The sequence below is a fragment of the Physeter macrocephalus genome, chromosome 16, assembly GCF_002837175.3.
Source record: "Physeter macrocephalus isolate SW-GA chromosome 16, ASM283717v5, whole genome shotgun sequence".
Lineage (NCBI taxonomy): Eukaryota > Metazoa > Chordata > Mammalia > Artiodactyla > Physeteridae > Physeter > Physeter macrocephalus.
Window position 1 is genome coordinate 69409390 of NC_041229.1, and position 16212 is coordinate 69425601.

General features: G+C 47.2%; 1 protein-coding gene across 2 annotated transcripts; it reads left to right on the forward strand.

The window, feature by feature from the left end:
• The first annotated feature begins 9876 nt into the window (after positions 1–9876).
• Positions 9877–14931, forward strand: LOC102996317 (calcitonin). Of its 2 annotated transcripts, XM_007118204.1 has the most exons (5): positions 9877–9923; positions 11010–11102; positions 11367–11504; positions 13672–13856; positions 14471–14931. In XM_007118204.1, the coding sequence occupies exons 2-4, from the start codon at positions 11017–11019 to the stop codon at positions 13829–13831; spliced, it is 384 nt and encodes a 127-aa protein (XP_007118266.1). In that variant the 5' UTR covers positions 9877–9923; positions 11010–11016; the 3' UTR covers positions 13832–13856; positions 14471–14931. The 2 variants fall into 2 exon arrangements, with proteins under 2 accessions (XP_007118266.1, XP_007118265.1); XM_007118203.3 differs by lacking the exons at positions 13672–13856; positions 14471–14931 and adding an exon at positions 12377–12859.
• Positions 14932–16212: the final 1281 nt, after the last annotated feature.

Sequence of the window (16212 nt, forward strand, 5' to 3'; positions counted from 1 at the left end):
GCAGAGTAAGCGTTCACATACTTCCATGATTCTTCAGATGTTTATCACATCCAGCCTTTGTGCTGGGCACTGTTCCACGTACTGGAGATACAGTGGTGAAAAAGATATTCAAGGAGACTGCTCTCAAAAACCTTACTTTCTAGCTAGAGAAGACAATAAAATACAAATAAGTAGATTACAGAGATAATTTCAGAGAGTGGTAAGTTCTGTAAAGGAAGTTATACAGGTTGATGTCATAAAGAGACTGGAGGGACTTCTTTAGATAGGTTGGTTGTGGAAGGTCTTTTTAAAGTAGGTGACATTTGATTTTAACTTGAAAACTGAAGAGTGATAAGGAGCCAGCCATCAAAAGTGGTGGTGGTGGTGGTAGTAGTGATGGTGATGTGTGTGTGTGTGTGCGCGCGCGCGCGCACGTGTGTGTGTGTTTGTGTATTGTGTGGTGTCATAGAAGGGGAGGATTGACAGATAAGGAAGACTTTTCTAGGCAGAGAAACCAGCAAGTGCAAAAGCTCTGGAGTGGAAAAGGTCTTGGTGTGTTAGTTCTAAGACTTCCAAAAAGTCCAGTGTGGGTATACAGGTGAGGGGAGACTGGTACCAGAGGGTGCTGGCAAGATGGATATAGGAGCTAGACCATGTCTGTCTTAAAGCTATGGAAAAGCATTTAAATTTTTTATCCTAATTATACTGGAGAGTTGTAGGAAGAGGAGTGACCCAATATGATCTATGCTTTTAAAAGATCACTCTGAGAGTTACGTGGAGAAGGAATTACAGAGGCAACAGTGAAATCCAGGAGACTAGTTAGGAGACTACTGGAATTGTTCAGGCAAGAGATGACGGTGGCTTGGACTATGGTCCCTTGTTGCCATGGTCTGAATGTTTGTATCTCTCCCCACCCCTCAATTCATATGTTGAAATTCTAATGCTCAATGAGATAGTATTAAGAGTTGGGGACTTTGGAAGGTGATTAGCTCATGAGGGCAGAGCCGTCATGAATGAAATCATTGTGCCCATAAAAGAGACCTCAGAGAGTTCCCTTGCCCCCTTCTTCCATGTGAGGATACAATGAGAAGTCTGTAACCTGGAAGAAGGTCATCCCCTGACTATGTTGGCACGATCTCAGATTTCAGCCTCCAGAACTGTGAGAAATAAATTTCTGTTGTTTATAATCTACCTAGTCTGTTATTATTTTGTTACAGCTTCCTGAATGGACTAAGATATTGGTGGAGACAGATAAATGGATGGATTTGGGGATGTTTTTAGGGTGGGAAAGTAAATAGGAGTAGAGTAATAGTTAATATATCTAATCGCTGGATTAGATATAGAGGAAGGAAAAGGAGGAATTAAGAATGATACCTACATTTTGAGCTGAATCCACTGAGTTATTTGTGCTGCCATTTACTATGATGGGTAAAAGTGAGGGAAGAACAGATTTGGACAGGAAAAAAAAGCCCCAAAATTCTTTTTGGACATGGTTAGATAGAGAGGCTTATTAGACACCCAAATGAAGGTATATGTGATCTACTCAATTCTCATCGAACCGCTTCTTGCAAGCCTTTTTACAGAGGTTAGAAAATTAAAAACATTTCTTCTCAGGTCCTCTTGGAGCTAGAATTCCACACAAAATTTAGGCACTGGCAATCAGAGGCATTCATAAAGACTTGGAGTGCAAAAGTGAACATTTTAAGATGTTGGCTGTATGAGAGGAAACTGGACATTCTGGGGCAACTATGGAATTCCCTGGAGTCAAAACTGATATAGGTGAGCAGCAATGGACTTCCCACTACATTTCCGTGGGATGATTAGTTTCTCCTGGATGTATGATTCTTGGGTGTGTGGCATCTGGACCTGATTCTCTGGCCCTTTAAAAAATTCTGTAACCTACTCAATACCTTGTAACAAGTACTGTCCTGTTTAAATTAGCTTGGAGAATTCTGTTATATACAACTAAGCAGCCTGATGAATACAGTGTCAAATGTTAACAATTAGCATTATTGCTAAGAGACATTCTGCCATCTCCCATAGTCCTCCAGCCTTTCAGGAATGAGTATGAAAATTTAATTTTAACCTATCAAGATAGAGAGCTGAGAACACCCATACATGAAGAAAGCCTGATAGAATTATCTTCAACGATAAACAGAAGATATGCCCCAGTAATCTCTTGGCCAAGGAAATTTCTAAGATGCTAGGTATGAGAAAATAGGGTCTGTTCAACAAGAAATAACAAACCAAGTCATGAAAACTAATAAATCAGGATTGGACTCTCCCCTCCCCCCACCGCCCCAAGCTCATCTAGCATTAATGAGTCTTTGGCAGCGTGTCCTTTATGTTTTCTTTTGAGCGGAAGGACTTCTGTGTGTGTTTGAGTTATTGCTGCAAGAGAGTAGAGGGTACTGGTTTTTCTGGTGTTTGCTTACTCTTGAAATAGGCACTGAAGTTAATGGACCCTAAGACTCAGGCACCATGAAAGACTTTCTAAATACTCTGAGCAAAGACCTTATGAGTCAGATGGGTAGGAATAGTTGACAAAGTGACATCAGCGTATCACAGCCTGTTTGCTAATCTATCACAACACAGTATGGATGGGAAACTTATTCTTGCCTATTTCTAGGGAGGGTCATTAAGCAGTGGCAGACTCTTTATAATAATAAAATGGGCTATAGCAGATGGTCTTAGCGCCTCATCAGTCTTTACTATTCCCATTTGTACCTATAGCTTTCTACTGCAAGCACCTATGACTCTCTATCTGGGAGTTTTCTCAGGCCACAGAAGCCTGGCCATGCAGGACTGGCCAAGATGTGCTGGGGAGTTAGCACCTGTGGGAGCACCCCTAAACTGATGATGGACTAGAGTTGGTGGATAAATAACTTATCATTTTTGGGGGTGGAATAATTCTGAGGCTTTCTCTCTAAAGTGTTCCAGAGGATCTCCAGCAGGATAAAGCCTCAATTACCTGCAGCAGTAACCTGCTTATTATCATACTCTATAATGGTTATCTTCCCTTCCCTGTCTCATTTCCCTGTTCTCTTACTGGTACAACTCCCAAATAAATGGTTTGTACCCAAATTCTTGTCTTGGGTTCTGCCTCTAAGAAACCCAATGTAAGACAATGGTTAACATGTATATAGCACTTACTAGTTGCCATACACGGTTCTAAGCACTTTATGTTTACTACCTGTTTAATCCTCACAAAGCCCCATTAAATAAGCAATATGATTATACTCATTTTACAAAGGAGGATCCTGAGGCGCAGAAAGTTTGAACTATTTGTCTATGGTGAAACAGCTAATAAGTGTGAGAGCCAGAATTTGAACAGCAGGCAGTCTGGCTCCAGAATCTATGCATTTATCCACTACTCTATACTATAGATTGTCATCCAATACTGGAGCCACTGGCTAAATGTGGCTATTTACATTTAAATTAATTAAAATAAATTAAATTAAAATTCAGCTCTTTGGTTGCACTGGTTATATTTCGTGTGCTCAAGAGCCATATGTGGCTTGTGGCTATTGTCTTGGACAGCACGGATTTGGAATATTCCCATTGTTGCCGAAAGTTCTATTGGACAGCACTGTTATACAAGACCCTCTTTTAAACTTATAGTCTGTCTCAAACTTCCTTAACATTATAGAAACACTCACTTATCCAGAAACACCCTCTATAGAAGACAGTTGAGGGCCAGAAAAAGGGCCAGGAAAATGCATTAGAGCTCTTTACCATTACTCATAAGAGAGACACTCAGATCCTTCTCTTAACCCTCCTCCTTCTGATTTGCTCCAGCCAGTTCTACTGAACATGTGTCTATCGTTTTCCTGATGATGTTGAATTAGCAGGTGAAAATTCAGGTAGACTGGGCCTGGGGCTAGAGGCAGATATATTAACGATGACCAGAAGAAACCATCACAACCCAAAAATGTGATCCTGAGATTCTAAGAGGATCTCATAGTCAACTGAATATGAATAACTAATATGCTAACTGAAAACAATGGACCAAGAGCTCAAAAGCACAGAAGTTGGGGTCAGCAGGTGTGGAGGTAAACAGTCCAGCTAATTCAGGCCCTTACATAGGATGCAACACTGTGACTGATGTTCTCTTGATGACGGCTGTGAGTCATCCAGAGAAGGTTAAGAGGAGAATGTCATGCATTTTAAAAGTGTTTCCGTCCAAAATGGCTTTTAAAAATGTGTGTTTTCCATTTAGAGTATGTTTCAGTTACCTGGGAATTTACTTTAGCTAAAACTCTCATTATTCTGAGAGTGTTGAATGCAGGAGATTTTACTCTAATTAGCTTTACAAGAAAGTTTTAAGGACCTGTATTTCTACTTTCTTTGCAGTGTGGAACAATGCTCTCAGACAGGGAGGAGAGAGTCAATTTAGGTCCTGTGAGTCTGAGCCAAGAAAGAATTTTAATCATCTCAGAGGAACCCAACCTGAGTAATTCCTTGACGTCATTCACTGTCCATCTCTCAGAGTGACCAGCTTGGGTCTGGGCCACCATGCTTTGCTCATTCTCTGGAAGGCACAGACAACTCTAAAAATGTTCTCTAAGAAGGGACTTCTGTGGGTTAGATGTTGGCATCTCTATTTCTCTGGGGTTTGGAGGAAGAAGCCTCCTGGCTGGTGGCCTATGATGGGGAGTGGACTCAGTTGAGTCAAGCGTCCAGTGGATTGAATCTAATTTGAGGGTTCTGCAATGACTGTGTCTCCTACCCTTCAGCCAGTCTTCTTAACTGGTTTAGCAGAAGAGAAAGCTGTGTAGAGACATACCTTTCTAGTGCAAACTCTAGTAGGGCAGGGAAAGCCATCAAGAAGCAAGGACCCCAGACAAGCTCAGGGCTCTGAGGAATTGGTTGCTTCTGTTGGTGGTGTTATAAGATGGGCTGAAAATTGGAGTGTTTGCAAGCCTTTAAAAGGAGTAGTTAGACCCAAGATTTCGTTCTATATCCTATGTAGTTAGATGACTAGGTGTCAGAAAAGACTGCAGGAGTACCATAATGAATGGTAAAACTCCCAGCCTCCTTTATTACTTATTGGCTTATACTCCACCCCCCAACCCCCATCCCGCTGACCCTTGCAGGAGTCCTCTTAGGACAAATGAAAAGCCAAGGGAAAAGACTTACAGTTATTCATTTCATAGTTTAGCCCCCCCTCCCCCAATAAAATGACAAGGTTGCTTCTCATCTAATCACTCTACATTCAGGTCCATCGATGGACAACTCTGACATCCTCATCTTCTGATTAGCATGTTATTACTTCCCTCTGAAATATAAATCAGCAGCTAGGGAGAACTAGAAATGTGAGGGTAGTCTCTAAAGTGAGAAGAACAAAACAAACAACCTATGGTTAACAGCTTCAGAGAGCTAGAAGACGATGCTGCACCCATTAAATAAAAACAGGAGGATGTAAAAAGTAACACAGAATTTTTAAAAAGCTATTGGAAGTTAAAAATATGATCAAAAGAATTTAAAAACAATGTAAATTTGAAGAAAAAAAAACCTCCCAGAAAGTTGAACCGAGAGAGAGAGAGAGAGAGAGAGAGAAAATTATCAAAGAAATAAAGCAAGAAAATTTCCTTGAATTGAAGAACACGAATTTTCTTATTGCAAGTGTTCTCCCAGTACTTAGAACAATAAATAAAAATAGTCCACACCAAGGCAAAACATCATGGTATTTTAGAAGACTGGAACAGAGGGAGGGAGAGGGAGAGGGAGGGAAGGAGAGGGAGAGAGAGAGAGAGAGAGAGAGAGAGAGAGAGAGAGATCTTATAAAAAAATAGAAATTGATTTCTCAATAGTCACACTGGAAATAGAAGACAAATAGAGAATACTTTCACAATTCTGAATGCAAATGATTTCCAACTTAGAATTCTATTTCCGGAAAAATCTATCATATAATGATGAGTTTGCTCCACCAAAGTGAGGTAGTAAACCAAGAATGAGGGACAAGTAAGACCTAGGAAAAGGAATAAACAGGTGATGGGCAGAAAGAAAATTAAACAAATGAAAAGAGAGGGAATTACTAACTAAAAACAAAACATACAAAGAAATGTAATCAAAGTACAATATGTGGCTCAGCTAGTCTGTACATGGTCTTCATAATATAAACACAGAATATCTACTTGACAAACAAATAGATGATATTACTATATTGAAAGGATGAGAGGATAGGTATGTGTTTTATTTGGGTGGAGGGTGATATACAAGGACTCTTGTTAAATACACCACTGTAATATAAGCATCAGGAGGGCAGGGGTTTTTGTTTCATTCACTGTGAATTGCTAGTGCCTAGAACAACGCCTGGCACATAGTGGGTCCTCAATAAATATTTGTTGAGTGAATAAAACTTTCCCCTAAGGAATATTTCTCCAAAGAAATTTGTAAAGAAAGCAGAGAGTAAGTTAAAGCAAATAAAAGTAAACTTCGGAAGCTACAGTACATGGTATCTGTTTCTCTCTACAATTTAATGACTATCATTTTCAAAATTTAAAGGTAATTACACAAAATAGTTAAACCAAGCATCGAAACATTTGAGACAATTTAAAAGCAAAATATATTCCTGGGAAACCATTCGCTGTAAATCCTCATGCTAGTTAGTGACTGGGGATGCCTTGAAGCTCAGAACAGTTCCAGGAAAATCAAAATGTAATTTTCTCGATTTAGAAAGCAAGGCATTTTATTGACTTTTTCTTCCATTTTCTCACAAATATAATAAAGGATGGGTTGAGGAAAAATGCCTTATTTTGCTTTTCAATCTGGAGTTCGGAAGAGAAGCCCTTCCTCTCACGTTAGATCCCAAAGAGTTTTCACCATGACACTGATTCCTTTTATGAAAGAAAAAGAGGTGCGTCTTTGGATCAACAATCTGCTTTTCCATCTAATGGATCTAAACTGGGTGCAGTTCACCTTGGCTGCGAATGTACTGCTGACTCTTGTGGAAATGAACCCTTGGAACTGTTCATTCATCATCCTCTCACTCCCCCGTCACCGAACATTTGCTGTGCACCTGCTATGCTCCAAACACTGTGCAAAGACACTAGTGGAGGAAGATTAGGTCAGATAATTCTGGGTGCTCCGTGATAAAATAGCCGGTCCCATCGGGGTATCCAAGAAGACATTGAAAGCGCAGTACCAGGACAATTTGTGTGAAGATGGGTTTCCTGGTCGGGGTGCGCACTCCTCTTTCTTGTCAGAGCGCAAGGATCCGAGTCTCTGCAGCTTCTTTAGAAACTTTCACCGACTTTACCCCAGGCAGGAGCTCTGCTCGGATTGTGGGCTACGCATCGCGAGCCTTTGGAGTGGAAGGCGCCGCCGGGGATTGTGCCCCGCTAGAGGTGGCAGCAAGGCTGTCGGTCCTAACACTTCAGAAAAGTCCTAGTGACACAGACAGAGTCTCTGGAGAGGCTGTCAGCTTTTCAGCCCTTAGCCCCAAGAGTTCAAAGTTCCCCCTAAATTCATATTTTGGGGCCTCTTGGGAGGCCAAACCGCAAACGCGATTCCTCCTGCGCTCTCTGCGGGCTTCCCCGCTCAGCTCGCCACAGATAACTTGGAGGAGGCTAGGGAGCCTGGGGCCCAAGGTCTGGGGCCTTCCGGACCTTCTCTCCTATCCCGACCCCCCGCGCTGGCCCTCTCTGGGGAGCGGTGCTGCCCGGAGCTGCTGGGACGGGCTCTACTCTCTGCCAGACCTCAGAGACTGGTGGCAGTGGTCCGGGAAGAGGCGGCGAAGAGGGTGGAGGCGTTAGCTCCCAGCTGCGCCTTTCCGCCTGGCAGCCCCTTTCCCCGGCTAGAGTCCGGGAAAGGGACGCAGAAGTGTCCCCTCACATTTGCAGGGCTCTGGGAGAAGGGTCCCCAAGTAAAGGCCGCTTCGGTGTCACCGGTTGCATCCGGAAGCGAGCCCTACCATTGGGGCGCAGAGAGACAGTCCCACTATTACAGCGGAACCGCTTCGAGAGCAGCGCTGCCTGGTGCGGGATTACAGGGGTCCTGGGAGTCCTCCTGCCCTGCTTCCTGCCGCCAGAGCCCGCAGCCACCTTCTCGGCGCGGTGCAGCGTTCCCGGGGGTAGGGGAGACTCCGGGTCAAGCAGCCTCTGTGCCTTCTGCCCGCCGGGGTAGCAGGCCCGGCAAGAGTCGCCCGGTTTGGCGGCCCGGATTCTTTGGGGCTGTTACCTGGAGTTTCGGTTGCCCAGGTGCTGGAGGGCGACCCGTCTTCGGCCCGCAAGAGAGGTTCTGCCACAGAAAATAAGACCCGGAGGGCCTCGACAGACGTCCCCTGAGCTCCCTTCTGACCTGCAGAAACGGTCGTCACCAGCTGCGGACATTCCGCCAGCCTCTGGCTTCGCTCCCTGCCCAGCACCCCTGGGCGAGGCTTCCGGAGAGGCTTCGCGAGCTCAGGAGGGCCCGGCGGGAGCACTTGGGGTCGCAGCTACCACGTTCAGCAGGGCTAGCCTGAGGGCCTGAAGGTGGTTGCGCTCCTTCACTTCTTCCGCACTGCCTCTACCCCCCAGACACTCTACGCCCCTTCAGCCAGAGCTGGGATCTTCTGCCAGCGCCCTGGTGTCGCGGGCGCCCGCCGCGCGGACTCCAGACCCGGCTTTCCGTAAGGAAAAAAGGAAAGGCAGAGTCCGTGCGCGTGCCTGTGCTTGTGTCTATGTCCGTGCTTGGGGGACAGTGTGTACCCCTGTGCATATAAAACTTGCCTGTTTCCGAAAGCAGAAACTCGGGGGGCTGCTTTCGGATCGGGCGAGATCAGTATGGGTTGATGCGAGCTCCCTCCTTTGCGAACAGCTGGTGAGGGCGCGTCTGCTGCAGCGAGTGCTGGCGATCTGCGGAGTGTCTGTGTGTGAGTGCGAAAGGAGAGCGTGTGGCCGGGGTCCAGGTAGGTGAGCGCTGGACGTGCACCCTGCGGGAGGCGTGAGTGCGCGCACCCGCCGGCCTGTGGCTGCGAGTGGCGCGTGTGTGAAAGTCCAAAGGTTGCCCCGTTGGTAGGCGCTCACCCCGGACAGCTCTGCAATCAAGGGCTTCAGGGAAGTGGGGCTGGGGTGTAGGGCGAGACAGGTAGAAACCCGGACACAGGCGTCCTGGCCCAGCAGCTTGGAAAACAGAAGGCAGAGGCGCCGAACAGCTGTGTAAACCAACTCCAGCGCCGCAGCGCAGGACACCCGGTTAGAGTGGGGGATGCAGGACCCGCAGTCGAGAATTTGGGAGCACGAGAGGAATGCCTAGCCCTGGCGCAGACAGTGCCAGTCCTCTCTTTCACTCCTACCCGTCCCAGAGAAGCGAGAAGAAAGAGGCTAGGTTGCCAGACTGGCAGCAAACCAACTTTGCGGGTCCCTGGGCGCCAGGGCGCCGTTGAAGGAGAGGAGGGAGCGGAGGATATCCCAGATCACCACAGGTGGTCCAGAGAGATCAATTTTTCAAGGACCCTTTCCCCCCACCATCCCCTTCTTCCACCGTGGTCGATTTCATCTGAGATCCCTTCAGAATTTAAGGGACCGGGCAGGAGTCCCTACTGGCGTGGCTGGAGGGAGTGCAAGGCCGGAGTTCAGGCACAAAGAAACTGAGAGAAACTCTGGCCCCTCACTGTCGGTGACACCAAACTCTACACAATTTGCTCCCACTTTCTGGACGTCGAAGGCTGTCCGCTCTCTTCGAGCCCTCCTGCTGCCCAAGCAATGACCTCATTGCGAGTGACAGCCAGAGCAGATGGTTCCCCTCCCTAGTGGACTGGTGTGCGGAGCTCGAGCAATGACGCAATCGGAGCTGGGTCGCTCCTGGCCACTTTGGATTGGCCGCGCGGGCTCGTGAGGACCTCCCCGCCCCCCATCGCTGGCATAAGAGCAGAGAGCTCCGCGGGGAAGACGCCCACAGCAGGCGTTTTGTCTATCCCGGTGGACCCGCAGCTCGCGCTCTCCTGAAACTCGAGTCGCCAGGTGAGAACTTCCCACTCTGCTCACTCTTAATTACCAGCCTCTGCATAGTTCATCTAATTTGCGCCATCTGCCTGCCTGCCTCTCTTTGCTTCTCATGGCCATCCCGGCCCACCTATAGCCAGGTGCTGCTAGCCGTCTGTCCCCTTGGGAGAAGGCAGGAGACTGGGGCTGTCAGCTCATATTCTTCTAACTAGCTCCAGTGGAACCGCAAGCATCCCCAGGGCTTCGCCTGGGCGCTGGAAGCTCCGTGAGCCTAGCCCTAGCTTCCTAGCCTTCCCGGGTCTGCGGCCCCTGCATTTGTGCCGGTCCTTTGCGTGCAGGATTCTTCTGGGAGTTTGGCCTGGGAGTACCCTGAGCAGTCTGTGTCCCAAGGAGGTTTCACGTTTGGTTCTCGGGACGGTTGAGCCCTGAAACTTCCTCTGAGGTGCATCCAGCCTGCGAGCGTCCCTGGGGCATTGGCGCGGACTTGGGGCAGTGCAGTCAGCCGGCCAGAACATTGAGCTGGCGCCCAGCACCTGCTGCTAAACCACACTTCAGCAGAGGCTGGCTGTTCGGGCAGAGCCGAGAGACACCGGTAACCAGCATGTTAAATTATCCCCACCCCAAACCCACAGACTGAGAGATTAGTGCTCCTTTCCAGTTTACCCTGACTGCCTTCCTCTCCCAACTGTTGGTGGCGAAGTCCAGGGGAGGTGAAGGTGGTCCTGGATTTCTCAGTCCCTATGAAGACAGGCACAGACTACAGCAAGGGTGGGTTCTCACTTGGTTTCTGCATAGGGCAGAAGGTGTGGATTTATGTGCATGTGCGTGGCTTCTTCCTGGCTTTCCATGGGACAAAACCGGAATCCCCCGCCCTCACCCCAGGACACCTGTTTCTGCTGTACCATGCGATTCAGTGTAATGTATATTTTGAGATTCAAAGCAGCCCATCTGGCAAATGAACCGAACCGAGCCGTGCGGAGGCGGGGTAACCTGCCCCGAATTCTCAAGGCAGTCGTGGCAGAGGCCGGACTGGAACTTGGGTCTGTGGGCTCCAGGCGGTGCTTGGTCTTGGTGCAGTGGTAACGTCATTCTCCCTTTACAGAGAGGCATCATGGGCTTCGGGAAGTCCTCCCCCTTCCTGGCTTTCAGCATCTTGGTCCTGTGCCAGGCAGGCAGTCTCCAGGCGACACCACTCAGGTGAGACAGCCTGAAGCCACGAGAGCGTTCCCCTTCCACTGCCCCTGGGACCAGGCATTTCTGTGCCTCTGAAGTCACAGCAGTGGGAGGCTCCCAGTGAATCAACACCCTCAGGTGTACACTGGCCTTGAGCCCTGTGGGCTGGGAGTCAGGAGAGCCACATCCTCAGGGAAAGCCACGGAGACCAGGAAGCCTGGCTGCTTATCCTGGGAAGGAGGCAGGCAGGGGCTTAGAGTCTGTGCTGGGTTTGCTTCCTCTCTCCAGGTCTGCTTTGGAGACCCTCCCAGATCCCGGGGCACTCAGTGAGAAGGAAGGGCGCCTCCTGCTGGCTGCACTGGTGAAGGCCTATGTGCAGAGCAAGACCAATGAGCTGGAGATGGAGCAGGAGACAGAGGGCTCCAGGTGAGGCTCACCACCCAGCCCTGGCATATTCAGGGAGACATATCCCAGAGAGGTAGGAAAGACCACATCTGGCCAAGAGTTCAGCAGACTGTCCCTGTTCGCCAGGACCTGGGACTCAGCCATTCTCAGCCTACGTGGAAGACAGAGGTCCACATGCAGCTGGAGGGACTGTGGTTAGACACATTAAAAAGATCCATTCCTGAAAGCTGTTAGGAAATGAAATGGGGAGGTGTGGAATCACTTACTCTGGGAATTGGTCTTGCCCGACTGAGGAGAACACCCAGCACTGGATGAGTTAGGACTGGTAAGTGTGAAGCCAGGGGATGGGCTGTTATAGCTCAGGATGTCTTAGAAATTTAACCTGTGTATGTTGTTCTTTCACACCTGCAAGGCACCTTCATTGCACATTTGCAAGGTGAAGCCAAAGGCCTTGCAGAGGGTGGGGTCAGGTAGAGCAGTGTCTGAGGTAGGTCCGGGGTCTTTAGATGTGTAGAATCTGTGGAGATGTGCATGTTCTCATGGGTCCAGACACTCCTCCTCAGTCGCACCTCCCTGTGCACCCTGAGCTTGGAGCTCACACCAGCAGAGTCACGTGTTGCACCTGCATTCACCCTGAGAACCTCTCTGCAGAGCATGAAGGGCTGAGCAGCATGTGGAATGCCAGAAGAGGTCACCCCTTCCCCACCACAGCCCTTCCCCGCACTACCCTGGCTCAGCGAACCTCTGAGTTCTCCTAATGGAGGATGTGTGAGCCACCCCCCGCCTGCCCCTCTCGTCTCCCGGGCGCCCCCTCCTGGGTCTAACCTTCTGCATGACTGCCCTCAGGGGCAGCCCTGGTGCATGGTTTTGTCTGGCATGTCTTTTCCCTGCAGCCTGGATGGCTCCAGAGCTAAGCGGTGCAGTAATCTGAGTACCTGTGTGCTGAGCGCGTACTGGAAGGACCTGAACAACTTTCATAGATTCTCTGGCATGGGCTTCGGGCCTGAAACACCTGGCAAGAAAAGTGACATAACCAGCAGCTTGGAGAGGGACCGCTCCTCCCATTTTGGGGTGCCCCAAGATGCCAAGTGAACTCCTTCCACTCCTTCCTGATTTCCTTTCTTGCTCCCATGGATGAAGTTAATGCATGCAGATTTTACCTGGATTGCTCTTCAAACTGGTATTGGTAGCTTTGCTTATGACAGAGAATGCTGGGGGACCTCAGGATGGAAAGAAAGAGAGCAGGACTCACAGACAAGGCTAGAGATGAGAGAGTGAGAGAAGCTTCTGAGATACCAGAGAATGTCATGGCAGAGCCGTCCAATTCCTGCTTCATCCCTCATGCCTCATCATTGATGAATAAACCTATTTTCTAAGAGGATTTGCACTTTGGTGGTCATTATTCTGGTCCCTGTCCCAGGCCTGAGAGTGCCCAGGGCCTATGCTTGAAAGTAGCCTCAGCCTTAGGGTAGTAGGATGCAGGGCTTGGTGAGGGTCCCTGTGAACCAGCTCCAGCAATGAGAACAGGTGTGCTGAGGAGCAGGTAAGCAGTTCTGGGGGGGGATGATGCAAACCCTGTGCTCTGAGCCTCTTCCAGGTAAGACTTCAGGGAATTTTCATTTTTCTATGGAAAGCGGTTTTGTTGGTGCTCGTGGCTAGGGTATGGCCTCTGTATGCTCCTTACATGTTGGGGTGGGTGTATGTAAGGGGTGATAAGTATAGGCTTTTAGCACTTGCCATATGGCTTAGAACTGGATTTTTTTTGTGAAGATCTTTGGGCAGGGCTTCTAGCAAAGGCCGCCAGGCCATTTCCCCTAACAGCTTTGATAATTGCATTTAGGAGAAATACTTATTCTTTTTTTTTTTTTGTTGCGGTACGTGAGCCTCTCACTGTTGTGGCCTCTCCCGTTGCGGAGCACAGGCTCCGGATGCGCAGGCTTAGCGGCCATGGCCCACGGGCCTAGCCACTCCGTGGCATGTGGGATCTTCCTGGACCGGGGCATGAACCCGTGTCCCCTGCATCGGCAGGCGGACTCTCAACCACTGTGCCACCAGGGAAGCCCGAAACACTTATTCTTAAGTGGTGTGTCAAAGAGCTACAATTCTCTTTATGAAGGCCTTATGGGGTAGGCTCCTGCCCCAGCCTCTCACTGACAGGCCTTCTCTTTTTCTCCATCCTACAAAGCAGCATCACTACCCAGAAGAGGTCCTGCAACACTGCCACCTGTGTGACCCATCGGCTGGCAGGCTTGCTGAGCAGATCTGGGGGTGTGGTGAAGAGCAACTTCGTGCCCACCAATGTGGGGTCTGAAGCCTTTGGCCGGCGCCGCAGGGACCTTCAGGCCTGAGCAGTGCAATGACCCCGGGAAGAAGGTGACTGCCTTGTACTGTCACATGGGAGGGGAAGGGATTTGGAGGTTAGGACCCACATTTTGAAACCCACTGGACCTGGCTGCAGATCCCTTCTCTCCAATTACATTATTCTTCTTGAGTAAGTGAGTTCCTTCTACAACTCAGCTTGAAATCAGAGCACTAGGACAGGCTGCAGAGATGCAGTGTCATCTTTCTGAGAAGAGAGGAAAAAAAAAAAAACTTGCTGTATTTAGAAAGGTAGGGCCTTGCAAATCTTAGCCTGGGCCACTTGTCATTAATGAACCCAGTTACAGGAAGCCCTCAACTCTTGATCAGTATTCACAGTTTCAGACCGGAGGGCTATAATCATAATATTACTGCTGATATTAATAGTGATCATTGAATTGTTTGCTTATCATTTGCCTTCAAAGCTTGCTTACATCTCATATCCATAATTTTTTTCCATAATTTATAAATAGTGTTCAGTTGAAGAAGCACTTCTATAAATCTGTGTTCTTTCAGTATAATTGTGATTATTTTCTTCTTGTCCTTCTGATTCTCCTAATTCTCTTTCTTCTTCTTTTCCTCTTCCTCCTCCTCTTCTTCTTTTTTATTTTATTTCTTTTTCATCTCAGGTTACCATGAAGCTGAACTCACCACTTCTATTAACTTCTGTTGACAACAACTTGGTGAGGAGGCCCCAAGGAAGATATACATGTTTGCATCCTAATAGATATCAAAAAAAAAGCACTTTTGTCACTTGAAAGGAATGAAACTGAATGCAAAATAAGCTAATTCCATATTTCTTGTGCATCTTTTTTATATTTGATTCTATGTGCAGTAAATGTGATGGCATCTCTCATTAGCTTATCTGGTAGCAAATTGGTTCTTTGAAAGCTGTCCTGTTGACCATGGCAGCTCTGCCAAATCTTAGGGGGACATTAAATCACTGCCTCTGTGGCCTCTGGGGACACATGGTAATGGTGATGCTATGCTTTATTGTCTAAGAACATGATTGTATAATTTGTTTAAAGAAATGTCAATATTGTGCCATTTGTGAACTTCATTAAGATTAAAAACATATTTTGGATACACTTGTTTCAAGACCTTGTTGGTTCATTTCAAATTGTCTTCCTATTTGATAACAATAATAATAAAATAGACATATTTTGAGGGATGACTATGGGCCAGATGGTGTTCTAAGGTAGTGCTTTATACCTATTAATTCAGTTACTCTTCAGGACAACTCCACAGGGCTAGACCCCATTATCATTTCCACTTTATATGTGGGGAAACAGAGGCATGGAGAAGTGAAGTCCAAGGTCACACAAATAGACAGTGGCAAACACAGGTGCTGATTTCCAGAGCTTACAGTTGAAACCACCGCAGTGTATGCTTTTCAACAATGGCGCCTGATGTTTTCCAGAGACCTGTGAGTCATTCTTTGACCTAGCTGCCTCACAGGGTAGACCCTCAGATTTTTGAAGACAAATGGAAAATTTATACAAACAACCTAGTCTTTATATAATAAAATGAGTCCCTTCTACCCATTACTTGGTGCTATAGGCTGCATGTTTGTGTCCCTCCCCAAATTTATATGTTGAAACCTAACTCCCAAAGTTAGGAGGTGGGGCCTTGGGGAGGTGATTAGGTCACAAGGTTAGTCCCCTCATGAATGGGATTAGTGCCCTTATAAAGGAGGCCCGAGAGAACTCCCTTGCTCCTTCTGCATATAAATTTACAGTGAGAAATTTGCTGTGAAGGAGGAAGTGGTACCCCACCAGATATTGCATCTGCAGGTACCCTGGTCTTGGACTTCCCAGCCTCCAGAACTGTAAGAACTAAATATTTGTTGTTTATAAGCCACCCAGTTTGCGGTATTTTGTTACAGTAGCCTGAATGGACTAAGACATTTGGATTCAACAAGGATCAATTTGCGGCCAATGTTATTACATCTATGAGCCATCTACTTCCCCCAGACCTCCCCTACCACCCAATATATCCATAAATATTTCCCCTTGTATCTCCAAATGGGAAGGACTTTTAAATATAACCAAAATTCCATTTAACAATTAAATAGTTCAAATCCCTCAATTACCTTATATATTAGATATATGATATCATATATATTAATCTTATATAAATTATATATATTATGTATATAAATATAAATCAGGGCTTAAATTAGGTCTTCACTTTGCTGCTGGTTGATGTGTTTTAAGGCACATCCCATCTAGAGGTTTCACCTCTATCTTTTTCTTCCCTCCTGCAATTTATTTGTTGGAGAGACTAAGTTATTTGTCTAATGGGGTTTCCCATATTCTGAATTTTGATGACTACACCCTTGTGATGAGGTTTAACATGCTCCTTTATCAAT

Coding starts and splice junctions, on each gene's coding strand:
- LOC102996317 (XM_007118203.3), top strand. CDS start 11,017: ATGGGCTTCGGGAAGTCCTCCCCCTTCCTGGCTTTCAGCATCTTGGTC. Junction 11,103..11,366: donor CTCCAGGCGACACCACTCAG/GTGAGACAGCCT, acceptor TCCTCTCTCCAG/GTCTGCTTTGGAGACCCTCC. Junction 11,505..12,376: donor CAGGAGACAGAGGGCTCCAG/GTGAGGCTCACC, acceptor TTTTCCCTGCAG/CCTGGATGGCTCCAGAGCTA.